This window comes from Haemorhous mexicanus, chromosome Z (genome assembly GCF_027477595.1).
Source record: "Haemorhous mexicanus isolate bHaeMex1 chromosome Z, bHaeMex1.pri, whole genome shotgun sequence".
Taxonomy (NCBI): domain Eukaryota; kingdom Metazoa; phylum Chordata; class Aves; order Passeriformes; family Fringillidae; genus Haemorhous; species Haemorhous mexicanus.
The window spans coordinates 44,739,381-44,754,516 of record NC_082381.1 but is presented as its reverse complement, the minus strand read 5'-3'; the positions used below and the strand labels follow the sequence as shown (position 1 = coordinate 44,754,516).

General features: G+C 41.8%; 1 protein-coding gene across 3 annotated transcripts in view; it reads left to right on the top strand.

Annotated features, from left to right (window-relative positions):
* Positions 1-5,973: 5,973 nt before the first annotated feature.
* Positions 5,974-15,136, top strand: part of KCMF1 (potassium channel modulatory factor 1) — a 50,362-nt gene continuing 41,199 nt past the window's right edge. Inside the window, exon 1 of one of the 3 annotated variants that reach the window (XM_059837112.1) lies at positions 5,974-6,538. In XM_059837112.1, coding sequence (XP_059693095.1) covers positions 5,989-6,538 — 550 coding nt within the window. In that variant the 5' untranslated portion in view covers positions 5,974-5,988. Of the gene's footprint in view, positions 6,539-7,023; positions 7,314-15,136 lie in introns of those variants that run through there. The other 2 variants (XM_059837113.1, XM_059837114.1) reach the window with 2 other exon arrangements.

Genomic DNA, 15,136 nt, shown 5'->3' with positions numbered 1-15,136 from the left:
CAAAGAGAATCACTCAATAATTTGAATTCCCTTTGAATAAAGAAATTCCTTATGAATAAGTGGAGGTGTTGATTAGAAAGAGAGAGGGATAGGAAGAAAAGGGCCGAAAAAACCAGAGGGTAATAAAAACTTAAGATCATAGCCTGAACCAGTATTGCAGCATGCCTCTGAGAAATACGTGCAAAAAACACATCTGGGCAGCAGAGGAGTTTTCATGGTGATGAGCAGATAATTTTTTAATTGCTTCCTCCTGTTCACAGAAAAAAGGCTTTGTATGTACACAGGATACATCCCTGATATCTCCTCCTTGTAGAAACAGTGTTTGGGACGCTGTGTTTCTCATTCATTCACATGAATGGAGTCAAAATGGCAACATTTGTGGTTATCAAGTAGAGGATTATTGTTTTGTTCAGTGCTAACCTCCAAAGAAACAGCAAAAGTAATTTCGAGAAAGGATAAATTATTTTTTCTTTGTCCTCTTCTAGAGCTGGAATCCGGAGAATTTTTAAAAGCCATTTCTACTTCCTAGTGTGCTGTGACTTTTGTTCCTGTAAGAACACTGTGCCTTACTGGAGCCATGCCATTACAAGGGTATGTAGTCAGTTTGGAGTATTTTTGTAAGAGGACAGAATGATTTGATGAATTTTCAGTGTTTGTTTTGGCTCAAATTGTTCATAAAGGTTTGGTCAGAAAAGTTGAAGAGAAGGAGTTAGCTGGGGCACTTTAAACTTTATATCAACATCTGGTATCTTAACCAGCATCAAAAACTGACTGTGGAGAAGATGAAAGCTCACAGTAGTGAAGGACCAGTCTGGGGTAACCTCTGGATGCAGACTCCAAAATGGAGGAGATAAACAAGGCAATTCCTCATTTTGCTGAAGTCCAGACACATTTGCTGATAGAAGGTGAAGAGCAGCAGTATATTAGAATTCTGTGCAGTGCCTGCACACATGTCTGGCTATGTACAAGAATCCATCAGCTTAACCTCTTAATACCACCTGTCTGACTCGCAAAAGGATTCTGGGATCATGCAAAATTTGTTACGGAGGGCTTGGGAGTGGCAGTGATTTCAGGGTATGTGCTGGTGAATATGGGGATACCACTCATGCCATGATGATTTTTTGCCTTTTCTTTTATATACTTTTCATGCATCCTCAGTGCTCTTAACATGCATACTGGTAATTCCTTAAATCTGATAACTTAACATAGTCCTGGTATTGTTAGGCCAGAACATCCTAGAGGCCTTGCAATTGGAGTCCAGAAAGCCCTACACTATCTTGAGGAACCAAGGTCCTCTCTAAAATACATCCTGTAAACTAGGATGTATTTAAGCCCATCCAGGAAGAATTTCTTCAGGAAGGGATGATATCATGCTATTCATTCAAAGGAAAGGCTAATTTGACTGGAAAGGCTAATTTGTGAAGTCTATAAAATTGTATACACAATCTACTGGGAGTGTACATTTCGTCATGCTCCATCTTGGTGAAGTGTTGCACCATAAAAATCCTTATTAAATAACAAGATAAAAACCCTTTATCCCTTAACTGCATCTGGCTCTCAATTTTAAGATAAAAAAAACCACAGCTCAGGAAAGAAGACAGATGTGACATTTACTCCTGGACTGAAAAAATGAAACCTTTTTTTGCAGCTGCTGGTTGTTAGTAAATTATGGACATAGCAGCATAGCATTTCCATTGCACGTCCTAGAGGTGTCTAGCATTCAAAATAAGTACTTCTAATAAAAATTTAAACTGATAATGAGCATTTTATAGTATATTTAGTTGTGCTTAGCACAGTAGAGTTTCTATGTGAGGGAAAAAAATCTGCTGAAAATTCAAGTCCACTCTTGTCCAGTGAGATGCTTGTATTCCATTGCAAAATCTCCAAATGGGACTCACTAAGCAAAGCATGTGATGTTCCTGATTCCTACCATTTCACTTGTGCAGTTCCAGTGCTTTGGACACTTCAAGGTGGATCGTGAGACAGCATAAGCAGGCCTGGGAACATGAAAAAATTCAGTTCATAAGAACTATTTATGTAGAAATACCATTTCCTACCTAGAATCCTAGAATCCAGCCATAGGAATCCCAAGGTCTTTATGTTTTCTGGACCATTATCATGGCAAACCAGGCATCCTTGGCACAGAAAGTAAAACAGAAAGTAAGAATAAGCTAAGTAATTTGAGGCTTTCCTTATAAATTAGAAAGCAGCAAGACTGTATTTCTCTTAAAATCTTTACTTGCATATGCTGAACACAGCCAGTAAGCAACTCTGTGTCATGTTGAACTACTACTGAGAAAAAGGAGGCAGAAAAACAGGAGAAAAGAAAGTGCAGTGGAAGGCCCTGACATGTACCAGTGTACAAATTTGATATTTGAGTATGTATGCATCACAGTTCCATATGCGTCTACTGATGAGCAAGCAACCAATATATGTGAGTTTTGTACCATTCTAGTGTTTTAGTTCCAAGTGTGAGCCTGAACCACCAAATCTGCAAGGAGCTCCTGTGGCATGCAGTGGGTTGCCCAGCCTTGGTAATGACACGTCCAAGCAAAGTAAAGCACTCCTCAAATGGATGAAGTCTGTTAGCATAGCAGACACTGAATATATAGCACTGAAACAAGTTAAAAACACAGTCTCAGCAGGCTTTCAGTAGTTTACAAAAGAGTGAATAATTCTGAGCACACTGATGGCAATTAACAGCAATGTAACTGTTCAAAGTTCAGTGACCACTGTTCAGTGGTCAAACTCCTCCTGGTGTGTTCCAGACACCCTTTTTACAATGACAGAGAAAGGAACTGCATGAGGCCACACAACCATTTCTTCCCCTATTTCAGAAGTGTTTATGACTTTCAGACACAAATTTTATCATAGTATTATGATATGTTGGGAGAATTCATCAATTTTTCTGTTTATCACTGTGGCTTAGCCAATGGCCTAATTAGCTATGAGAACTGGGTCTCTAGTCCCTTATCAGGCTCTGACCTTGAATGACTTTGGGTAAGAAAATTTTTATTTCTCAGCTTGCTTTTATCCATTGGGAAGATACTAATGTTGAATTTTTTTCCTCGTGGCTTTAAAGGAACTATCACCTATGAATTCTTCTGGTGTATGGGAGAGAAAGAGCAAGAAATCCAATTATAGCAGGCTCCTTCCTTAGAGGCAGAGAGATTCATCCACACCAAAACTTTATAAACCTAACTAAATCCTTTCTTTCTCTTTCTGCTTGCAGAATAACAGCATGTGAGTTTGAGAAACAGTATTGTTCAAAACCAGGACAGTATAGGTTATTATTTTTTTATTATGATAATGCTAAGAAAATAATATTTTTTACTGGTGGCCGTGACCTTGTAAAGGACATTCAAATTCTGTTATGTACCTCTTTGCACATACAGACAGAGTTGCCACATCCTCATCACTGAGAGCCTGGTCATCTTACATTTGCAGTATTTGCTATATTTGCAGAAGAGACAATCAGCGAATTTCCCACTGAAGGATATAATGCAAGTGCTGCATATAATGCTGCACATGCAGGCATATTCTAACATAATTCCAAAAGCACCAAGGCTTTTATCTATATAGTTTCTTTGGGTATAGATACAGGCCTTAAGGCAAGAAAACAGGAAATAATGACAGGATTACAGTTTTAATTTTGGATTTCAAGTCTACAAAGATGGAGAATATACCACAGAAGAGGCACCATATACTCTCAAGGGATATCCATCTGAGGAACACTTAATAGAGGAAAGTTTATTGAACTGATTTTTAACTGAAGTGTGGAGAAACAAGATGATTAGATCAAGGACTTCCAAGATTAAGCACAGAATCTTTTAGGTCCCACTGAAATACCTGGCATGCAGTCTGTCTTTTATGAGATGCATGGGGAGAAGCTTCTGTGGGAGATCACTCTTATGTAACAGGATAAAGCTAGCACAGCCAATGCAGCATTGTAGAGCTCAGAGAGAGGAAAGTTATCTTCAGGAGGAGCCACAGTCTCACAGAAATGATATATCTGTAGCCAGCTGAGTTACTAGCTTGCAAACTAGCTTGCTCTTCTAGTGATTGAAAGGGAGCAACTGGTGGTCAGTAATTTGCATCTGGGTGTAACAATTTCCATTTGCATTTAAAATTGTTGGTGACAAAATAAAGTAGAAAAACACATCTTACTCACTGCTCCAGTCTGTGCACCGTTGCTCTGAAATGCTGGCAGGACAGGTACAGTTTTGTCACCAGAACTAGACTGGTGACAAACACTCCCAAGACATGCTTTCATAATTTGGTAGTGAGTATTATGGCAGCTGCAAGGTGCTCTTCAGGTTCTTGTCATGTGTGGTGTACTTCTTGGAACCTTTTTGCATGGTCATTGACTGTCCATCTGTTTTCATAAGCAGTGAAGTCATTGGCTCCCACCAAAATGGTCCTCAAAATTATCTCCATTTTCCCCTACAGCTTTTCAAATTCACAGGTATTGCTTGCTGCCACTGAAAATGCCCACAACCCACTGGAATTTTAGATTTTTAGATCCAAGCTAGCTTCTCAGTAGGCACTGTTTATGAAACTGCATGTAGATAAAGGAAAGCTGGAAGTGAACCAGGTGCTCAGAAACCAGGAACACCTTTGTACCAGGAACAAAGAGTGTACATGCATGTAAGGTGTCAAGCAGAGCATGTATAATGCAACTGGCTTGGGAGTGAGGTGGTGCCAGGAATGTGGTTGGCACTTCCTCCTTTCAACACCTTCTGGTTCACTCCTGCCTTTCCAAGCACCTTGATACTTAAGCTGCGCCTTCATGGTCTTTGAAACAGAGAAGATATTTCACCAACATAAATGCTTAAGAATTGTGGGGCTGAGGCAGACATATGGGAGCTGTGGTGTAAGACAGTGGAGAAGATAGAGGTGTTGGATTCGCAAAAGGAAAATATGAAGGAATGCCATGAGCACAGTAGATGGAAAACTTCAAGAAAACGAAAGCAGGTAGGAGAAGGTAAAAAAGATGGTGCTATTATCATGGATAGAATCTAGGGAAAGGCCAGGAAGTTACAGTAAGAAAGGCAAAACCAAAATGCATAAAATATGTGCCCTGTGCATCTGATCCAGGGAAGGAACACAACCCTGTTGTAGGTCTTTCACTTGCAACAGGGCCTGCTTCCATGAAGTGGCAGGAAGCCGACAAGGGAAAGTCCTCGTGGTGTGGACAGACTAAGACACTTGTCTGGAGTACAGGGCCTTGAGGGGAAGCCATATGAGAAGTGGATGAGGTCCCTTGATCTGTTCAGCCTGGAGCTGAACATCTCCCACTGAGGGGAGACCTCACTGCAGTCTACAACTTCCCCATGAGAGGAAGAGGAGGGGCAGACACTGATCTCTTTATCTATGATGAACAGTGACAAGAGCTGAAGGCACATCATGAAGTGTCAGGGGAGGTTTAGGCTGGACATTAAAAAGAGGTTCTTAACCAAGAGGGCGGTTGGGTACTGGAACGGGCTCTCCAGGGAAGTGATCACAACACCAAGCCCGAAAGAGTTCAAGCAGCATTGGAAAACGCTCTCTGGCACATGGTGTCATTCACGGGGCTGGTCCTATGCAGGGCCAGGAGTTTGACTTCACGATCCTTTTGAGTCCCTTCCAAGTCAAGCTATTCTGTGATTCTGTGAGTGGAGCAACACACGGCACACCGTGGGCATCCTCTTTACAGAGATGGAGTTTAACTGAAGGACACTTCTGGCAGTCTTCTGCAGGCCTGACAAAGGCGGAACCCGGGGAAAAAAAACCAAAAAACCACAAAAAAAAAAAACAAAACCAAAACCAAAAACAAACAAACAAACAAACAAAAAAACCCACGAAGGAAAGACTCCAGCCCTTAGCCTGGAGTCGCAGCTCCCCAAATCTGGCAGAATGAGTAACGCGGTCAGTGACGGAACGCCGGCTCAGGGCATGCTGTTCTCTGCCGCTCTCTCCGCTCCTTTTACATTAAAAAAAAGCTGATTAATGCGTGTCCTTCGGGTCAGGCCGGTGCTGGGATCCGTTACCTCGACCGCTTCCTTGCCCCGGGCGGAGCCCGCCCTGGCCCGGCAGCCCGCGCGGGAGGGCCGCCGCCCTGCCGAGGAGTTTCCTCTTCCTCCAGTAGCGCGGCCGGGGCGGGAGGAGGAAGGGGAAGGGGCAGGGGCCGGGGCCGGGAAGGCTCCAGCGCGGCCGCCGCCGTCGCTGGTGCGGCAGGGGCGGAGCGGCGCGGGAGGCGGCGCCAGCGGCCGGCGGGGCCCGGAGTCACCGTGTCACGGCGCCCGGGAAGCCGTTGCCGCCGGATCCGCCCCCCGGAGGGCAAGCGAGGAGGCAGGAGGAGGAGGAGAAGGAGGAGGAGGGAGGCCGGCTCCTCGCCGCCTCTTGTGTTTTCGCCCCCTTCCCGGCCCAGCCCCGGCCCCTCTTCTCTCGCACCGGGGCGGCGGCGGGGGGCGAGGCCGCAGCGGCGCCCGAGCTGCCCGCGGGAGCCCCGAGACGGGCCTGGGCCGCCGTCTCTGGACTAGGATGTCCCGACATGAAGGTGAGCGGCGCGGGGCGCCCAGGCCGCTCCCGGCGGCGGCGGTGGGGCCCGGCCCGGCGGCCTTGGGGGCCGATCATCATCATGGCGCCGCCGGGAGTGGGGCCCGGGGCCCGGCGGCGGAAGGAAGGAGAGGCCCGGGCGGGCGGGCCGCGCTCTGCAGTGTCATAGCGGGGGAGGCCGGTACGGCCCGTTCGCCGCGCGGCCTCCGCCGGGCGGGGCCGGGGCCGCAGGTACGGGCGGCGGGGGGGCCGAGCCGCCCTGCTCCTCCGCCCGAAGGACGGGCGGAGCGAGGTGCGGCGTCCCCGGCGGGCCCGGCCGCCGTGGGTGGGCGGTGGCGCGGGGCGGCCCTGCCGACGTGTCGGCCGCGGCCGGTCCCGCCGGGCTCCGCGCTCCAGGGCCCCCCTGGGTGCCGGGGAAGCGGGGCCCGGGGCAGTAGTGTGCGCACAGCTTGCCTGGCCCTGCCGGGTGGTGTCTTGTGTTCTGGCGGCCCCGGGATCTGCCCGTTTGCCCTCGGTTTTTCCTTGCGGCCGAGGAGGCCAGTGCTGGTGTAGTAGTGGCATGTTTTGAGGCCGCCGGAGAAACGTGTTCTCTGTGTACTGCTTGCCTCTGGTCCCGTTGTGTTTACCGCTGTGCAGGAGTTCAGTGGGTAGTTAGTCAGAAGGAGCAGGGTGGAGGAAGAGATGGAAGCTAAGAAAGGAATTTTTTCAGGAAGAAGATGGGAGTATGAAGCCAGGAGAGAAAGTTGCTCGGTTTTTCCGCGCTTGTTTACCAGTGGGTAAAGTGTTTGAACTAGTATTTTATAAAACCAGGCTCTGTCGTCTGAAAAGATAACTTTCTGCCATGTTAAGAACATGATATAGTATTGTCTGCATTTTCTCTTACCTCATTTATCATTTCTCCATTTCATCTAATCTTAAAACATTTTGACAGAAGCATTATAGGAGAATTTGATATTTGTGGCACATACTGCTGGCTTCTAGTTAGTAGCTTGATTTTAGGCAGGGTTTTGGTGTGTGTTGCAGTATTTTGCAGACTTCTTGTTTGTGCAAGTAGATGTGCATCTCTATCAAAGAGTTGTCTTCCCTGAATCAACTAACTTTTTTTTGTTGTTTACTTGATAAAGTTAAAGCTTAGTAAGACTGCTGCTTTTTCTCCCCTTCCTCCCCATGCCTTCATGTTTTCCCAGCAGGGTGGATATGGATTTTCTTATTGTTAAAGATGCAGTTTTTAACTGAAATGAAATGATCGTTGATCTCAAAGTTGCTATTGGTGGTGGTGTAGTAGGATTATGCAGTCTGCAAGTATCTGCTGTCATGCATGTATGCATAATACTCTCTTTAATGTATAGTAGTGGAATACAGGCTTTCCTAACTTGAACAGGTTAAAATTATGCCAGTTTTATCGTAGTGATAAGTGATATAATATGTTGTTCTTTAGGGATTTTCAGTGACAAGTGCATGGACTATTATAAGAAGCGGCGATATGTGTTAAAAAAGATGTTCAAGCCCTGTCTTTTTGTTAAAATAGAATTTGAAAGTAGGTTTTCTTGTGTGTTTCTTATGGAGACTATAGCATGAATTTTCCTTTCAGTTGTTAGGTGTTTATAGCAGGCAAAATTACATTTCTTGTCTTTGATATTTGTTGGTGTTTTTAAAAGGAGTGACTGTGTATGAAATCGGGCTTAATATTCTCTTTCCAAAGCAGATTCATTTAGACACACCTAGTTAGAAAAAAAGAGATAGTTGCCTAATTAATTACCTAATTGGTAAGCGAGTGTGACTTTTGGATCCTGAATGTGGACTTCTCAGGTGTGTGTGTGGACAAACAATGCACTCCTGAAACCATGAGAACACTGTGAGATTGCAAATTACATCTACCACTGTATCCTTGTGGTTTTTTTTTTTTTAAGCTAGTCTGTCTCTTAATTTCTCAATGATTCTCCTCTTACTTCAAACTTCAGATATGTTCTTTTAGGCAACTTTAGTTACAGGGATAGAATAACACATATTACCATGGCAGGGATGGCTTTCCAGCTTTATGGAGAAGAGGTTTAGGGCTTGAATTTGGTAGAGCTCTGGAAATCCATAGAAATTATATACTCAAAAAGAAAGGTGATTCTTGCTTCAGAACTGCGCAAGGTTATTCAGAGCTGACAGTTTTTGATCCAGTATGACTAGTCTGGAGATGGCTGTCTTAGAAGAGTATGGGAAAAAGCAAGTTTTAATCATGTTTATGTTAATTTTTTTTCTGTGTATTTTTTTTAATGGTCCGTACACAAAGTTCCAAACAAGATTTATTGCTATTTTTTGACAGAATCAGGATGCTGTACCAGTTTTATGGTGGAAACATACGCGTATGTATTTGGATGTGTAAATGCTGGAGAAGTTAGAATTCTAAAGGCTTGGGACTTGAAGTAGGCTGTAAAGCATCTGATAGAGATTTACTTTTACTTTCCACTGAGCTTTCTTGACTGCTTCTTTGGCGTAATAATCTGTAGAAAACAATTGTTTCAGGTATTTTGGTTAGTTGGCTTTTTTGTTGCTTTTTTAAAAGTGAGATTTTGTTATCCTTCACCAAAAGTTTCACCACAGCCTGCCTTTTCACTGTGCTCTTATTTTACACATCAGATCCAGATTCCTGTTTCTCCCAAATCCAAGAAAATGGACACCAACTAGAATTTGAATTGGTGTTGCATTTTTTAATGTGTTTGTTCAGTGTTCAAGAGACTTCCTTAGTAATGCTGTCAGGAGTTCAGTACTTATCTCTTGGCATTGCTAGGCTCTTCTAATTTTTCAAAACCGTTTTTGTTCTGAGATTTGGTGTTAGGAGGCTAGCCTTTGGTTTTGCAGAATGCAGCATGCGGTCATTCCCTGGTCTTGGTATTCATGTTGTTCCCCTTTATAGGAGCAATATGCTTTGTTTCTCTGGGTTAGCCCTTCTGTGGAGGAATAGGTGGTGGTGTAATATTTGGCAGCCTACAAGGAACAGGTAGGTAATTTTTTTTTTTTTTCCCCTGTGGAAAGTTTATAAGGAGGTATTTTGCTTATTACAGTTTCTGTCTATTTGTGAATATGTGGCAATGATTCTCTTATTTAGCAGTAGACGCCACCCAGGACAGTAGAAAAATCGAGAATTGAGACTTTCAGGAATATCATTACAGGACCATTTTTGCAACTTGTTTTGTGGAACTAGGTCGCAACAGCATTAACTGGCCTGGGTTCAAATTCCCTTCAGCTGGCATCTCCAGAGGGCTCCCAGTTCCATATCACCTGTATCACTTAGTTCTCTATCTCTCATGCTCTGTGCCTCACTCCCAGACCCAGTTCCATCCTTTTCTGTTTGTTCTCACCAAAGGAGGTAGTCTTTAAGCTTCAAAGAGCTGTCAGCAGTGCAGGTTCTGGGTTTTTTTGCCGGTCCCCATTTGTCAGTATTTCTTACAAAATCAGTAAAGATCTGTAGGTAATCCTAGTCCCACTTGAAATAAATTGTCAATAGATGGTGGTAACACAGTAGGAAGGGAGAGCAGTGACTGTCAGGACCAAGTGGCCTTTCCAAATATTCTCCTCTGGCTTTGAGATCCTTTTAGTGTAGGGAGCCAGTGTTTCTGTGCACCTTTATTTGTGTATGCATAAATGTGTTGCTTAGAGATATTGAAATCAAGTGCTTATTTGTAGTGGAATAGTAAATAAGTAAATTTTTTAAAAGAAATGCATGTAACTTCATCTTTGAAATTCAAGAAATCATAGTTACAGTTGAATATATACCAACCACTTGAAAACCATTAGTATAAGGGTAATGTTAGTTCCAGTCCTCTGCTGTACAGTGAAAAGATTGGGAGTCTGTGTTGATGGTGTTTTCTGTAAGGTCACAATACAAAACGTAAAAACTTAATCTGAAACAAACTTTTTGAAAACATTCTTAGCAAGAGTAATTTCTGCCCTTTGTAGTGATGCAATAACTGTGTTATACTTGAGCTGCAGAAGGGTACTACAATCTCCAGTGCTCAACCAGTTGATGCATCAACTTAATACTTCATATGGTGTGTCAGAAAGGTGCCACACAAAAGGCAGAATTAATATACTTTTGCTTGTTAAACTTCTAATTCACTTAACAAGACGACATTTTTTTTGTATAAAGTACCTAAGATATGATGTTGGTGAAGTGTGGCATGTAGTAATGAAATGTGCCTGTGTGAGACCGGTTATAACTTGCTGCTTTGCAGTGCTTACTTTGCTTGCATCTCCTCCGAACGAGGAGTTTGCTGTATTTCACAATACAGTTTAAGCATAAATTCTTTCATATGTTCCTGCCACTGAGATCTCTTTTGTAGAACATAAGTCCAGATTAAGTTGTATATATAACATAAAATGGTTAGATTTTTTGAATTTGAAGTAATATTTGAGTCTTCCAAAGCATCCTAAATGCATATGCAAAGTGTTTCATACTCTTGTTAGTTTTACTCTATGGTAGCATATTAATGCATCTAATTACAGATGTAGTGCAGTATCTGAAAATGAGTTAGTGTGACAATTTGACTAGCGAGAACCATGTTTAGGCACAAAAAATGTCAACATTAAATGTAAACAGCTGCAAATGTGATTGAAAATATTTGAACACAGTAATTTGCTTTTTTATTAAACTTGTTTGATTTCAGTAGAAAAGTGAATCATTTAATGATAAAAAGAGCTGGAAACAAAATTCATATTTTAACTAGTAAGGTACTTACTGGCTTTATGGAAGCTAGGTTTTAATAAAAGGGTTCTGGCTCTGGTTTAGGAAACTGTGTGAACCAAGCTGCTGCTGTTCCTGCAGTGTCTGAACAAGGTCCTCCAAAAATGTTTGTTAAGGGAGCTTTTTCCTCTCAGGTCTTTATAAAAAATAATTGCACCATCATGAGAAAAGGGAGAAAAAGATCAGATATAAATTACTGATGTTGAAAGGTTGATTAAGCAGGAAAACTGGAACAGAACTGTGATACTTTTAGCATTATTGGGTGGGGGTGAAGAGAGAAAAACGGTGAAAAAGCTCTCTTCCAAATGTTGATTTGAACATTAATGGATTTGGTGGAAATTTATAGAGCCATGAAAATTGCTTGGGTGGTACTAGGCAAATAAAATTCATACATGTTAAATAAAAAGAAGAAAGATTTTCAAATACTTTTGCATGTTGACATTACTGATAACATTTGAGGGAGAGTTGTTGGTATCACTATCACTGTTCATTGTTGTGTCTTTATTGCTGTGTTACTTCCGTTATTGTTAAATACGAAACCAGATCAGTGACTAGTACGAAAAGTGTTAATACATTCAAGAAGCTGCTGGACACAGCAGTATATTTGAAGAATGTTGCTCAGGAATTGGGATGTACCAGAGACAGATTGCAAAGGCAGCAATAATTCAACCTTGTTTGAGTATCTTTATTTTGTACACAGCTGCATGTTATCTACTCCACACCACCCTGCATTCTTTAGGACATGCAGGATGGTTCTCTGTGTTAGACTGCTGCTCCGTGTTTGGGAGTGTACAGCAGGTGAGCAGATAAAGATACTACAGAAAAAAAAGGATGGCCAAGGTGTTGACAGTGGAGCTTTGTTGTGGAAAGCTGGATCAGCTGTCCTGTCCTCGTGCTGCAGTTCATATGGACTGCTAGGTAAGTTACTTTGTCAAGAATTCACGGGTAGCTGTTAGCTGTTCCTTTTGAAGATCTGGTTTGGGATTATGGGATCTGAGCATTCACACTGCAACTGTATTAACTGAGCAGTGAGCTTTGAAAAAAGCTCACTTAATTGTAGAAAATCAAGAATTCTTAAAAATCCATCCTTCATCATCTCAGATTGGGTGACTGAGTTCAGCAGACTTAGAGTCTTATTCTTTACATGCTGTGTTTTCCCTCTATTTCAGGAGAAGTGAGATCTTGCTTAGAAGTTGTTGAAGTTAATTCATTGGTGTTTGGGCTACACTGAAATGCTGTAGATAAAGTGCTTGCAGAGAGAAGACAGTGAGAAAATTCATAGTCAGTGCAGATTTCTTGGAACTCTGTGTTAACTGAGGGCTCTGGCTGACCAAGGAGGACAAAACAAACTGGGACTCTCCTGTTTGTTTACTGAACATCATACACACTGGTGCACTGAGTTAGGTGGTATTTTTTAAGAAAGAAGTATAATTGTGTTAGATGGCAGCTGATAGGTTCTGACCATAGATTGATACTTTGGATCCATATATTCTAATGTGAGTAAGGTAGTGAACTTTCATGGTTTTTGTTCCTGGAATCATTTGGGCTAAATCCTCCACATACAATGTGTTCTTCCCCTCCGCAGGATTTACAACAGATGAGCAGATTTGGTAGCTGTAGGCTCTGGAAGTGGAGACATAATAGAGAACGGTATACAAAACTGTAGCTATAGGCAGAAGTGTTGCTCTCTCATACAGAAACAACATTATTAACATTATAAGGTACTGTGAGCAGTTCAGAAAACTCAAGCAGAGTGCTGTTCATGACTCAGGAGGTGAGGCTGTGTGAGGGGGAATTATTGCATGGACAGAAATTGTAAAGGTGTTTGCCTCAGAAAGGCATCACTGCGTAAAAGATAATCTGTGATCTCCCTTTTCAAATACAAGAAGAAATTTCATTAATTCAATGGAAGGAATAAAATTGAACTGCTTTTTCGTACATTGTGTGATGAGATTTTTGATTTTTTTTTTTATTGATTGTTCTTGAAGCTACCTCACATCTGATTTAACAGTTAATGCTTTGAATTTTATCTTAAACTTTCTGCTCCAGGTATTTTAACTACTTCAGATTCAAATGTGGCTGTCAAGGATCTTAAATCTTAGCTCTCTTTCCTTTAAGCATCACTTTAGTGTCTGATTTGAATTTGTTCATCAGTTTTCCATGTATCTATTCCTAATGGCTATCCACATTTTTTTCTCAGTGTAGCATTTTGACACAGTAAGGTACGCATTTGGAATTCAGCGTGAGGCATAGAGACGAGGTCATTAGTTTCACTGTTTCAGAAAATATATATAAACCCAGCGTTTCAGTTCAGATCTACTTGAAAAGTTTTGTGTTGCTTATCGTCATTTACTAAGTTTAGAAGTGAGATCTGTGCCAAGTAAAAATTTTGTGAGGCAGCATCACAGAAGACTTGGAAATGTGTATCAGAGGTGTGTGCAGGTAATGGCTTTATTTCTACCGTTTGAAGTTAGTTGTTATAGTTTGGAATTAATTTTTTAGTATGACTGGAAGTCACTAGAGCCTCTGACATGTTACAAAGAAATTACTCTGCCCCACCTGCCAGGTTTGTTCTGAGAATGAAGTTTGAATAAGTTGATATGGAGAGGATGAATGGATTCACTTGATGGAATTTTTATTTTCTTTGGCTTTTAATGTTTAAATATTTGAAAAAAATTTTAGGTGTAGTCTGTGATGTGTTTTTATGAGCGATCCTTTTTATTGCTCGTGTGTCACCCTGCAGGGAATTTCATGTTTGTGTTAGTTCTTTCTGTTGTGATTGCTTTATTTGGAGCTTCTAGGAGATTGTCTCTAAAAGTCACCCCATTCTCAGTTGGAGACCTGAGTGCAACTTTTTTGTTGCAATAAACTTGGAACCTCTACACAAGAGACTGTGGTGTTTCTTCCATGTCTACATGGGATATCAAGTGTAGAGTTTATCTTGCCAACAGGGAGTAGGCAGGCAGCAAAGTCTCCCACTGGTAGAATTTAGTGGTCTTGTACTCTATTGCAGTGAGTTTTATACTTTTAAGTCCATTCTTCCGAATTTTTTACTCATTGGGACATTTTACTAGCATATATTGTTGGCAGCTGTCGCTTCATATTATGCCCCCCACATTACTTAAAATTTGTTTTTAATTTCTCATTTTTATCAAAATACTGCTGATCCTGTTCCACATTTGATTTGTATCATCCCACTGTCATAACTGACAAAAATACAGATGAAGAAAAATATTAATTAAAAAATGTTTTTAAAAAATATGCTGCAAAAGTAAGATGAAACAACAGAGTTCTACAAAAAATATATAACTGCATTTCTTTTTCTTAACTCAGGTCAGATTGGTCTTTCCCCCTTCTGCCACTTCCTGGTGCCAGATTCTTTTTGGGAGGCAGTGTTTCTTGTCTTGACTGACAAGAGGTGCTGTCTCTGGTAGGATAAATTATCTTTGCTTTCTTTCTTTTTGTCTTTGATCTCTTATCCTTTACCCTCTTATTTTGCTGTCACTATTCTTTCTTCCCCTTGCTGTGCTCTCCCTCTCCTACTTTCCTCCTTTGAGTGCTCTGTGGTGGGATTTTCAAAACCCCTTGGGAAGCTGTAGACCCCTGTTGAGTGCAAGTGCAATAGAAATTTAATGCCTGCCTCTGTAAGCCTCTTTGAAAAGCAGAGCTCTGGTGTTTCTTGGTGCACAGTGTGCCGTCACTTATTTCAGAAAAAAAGCTGTTGCTGGAAGGGTTTTAAGCATCCAGATACAGAGATGGATTTGTGTTTTGGTTTTGTTGGTTGGCTGATGTGATGAGGTGCCTTTAGTAGTGAAAGCTTTACTAGGTTATGACTGATGTATTCTTTAATTATTTCTTGAGCAAAGT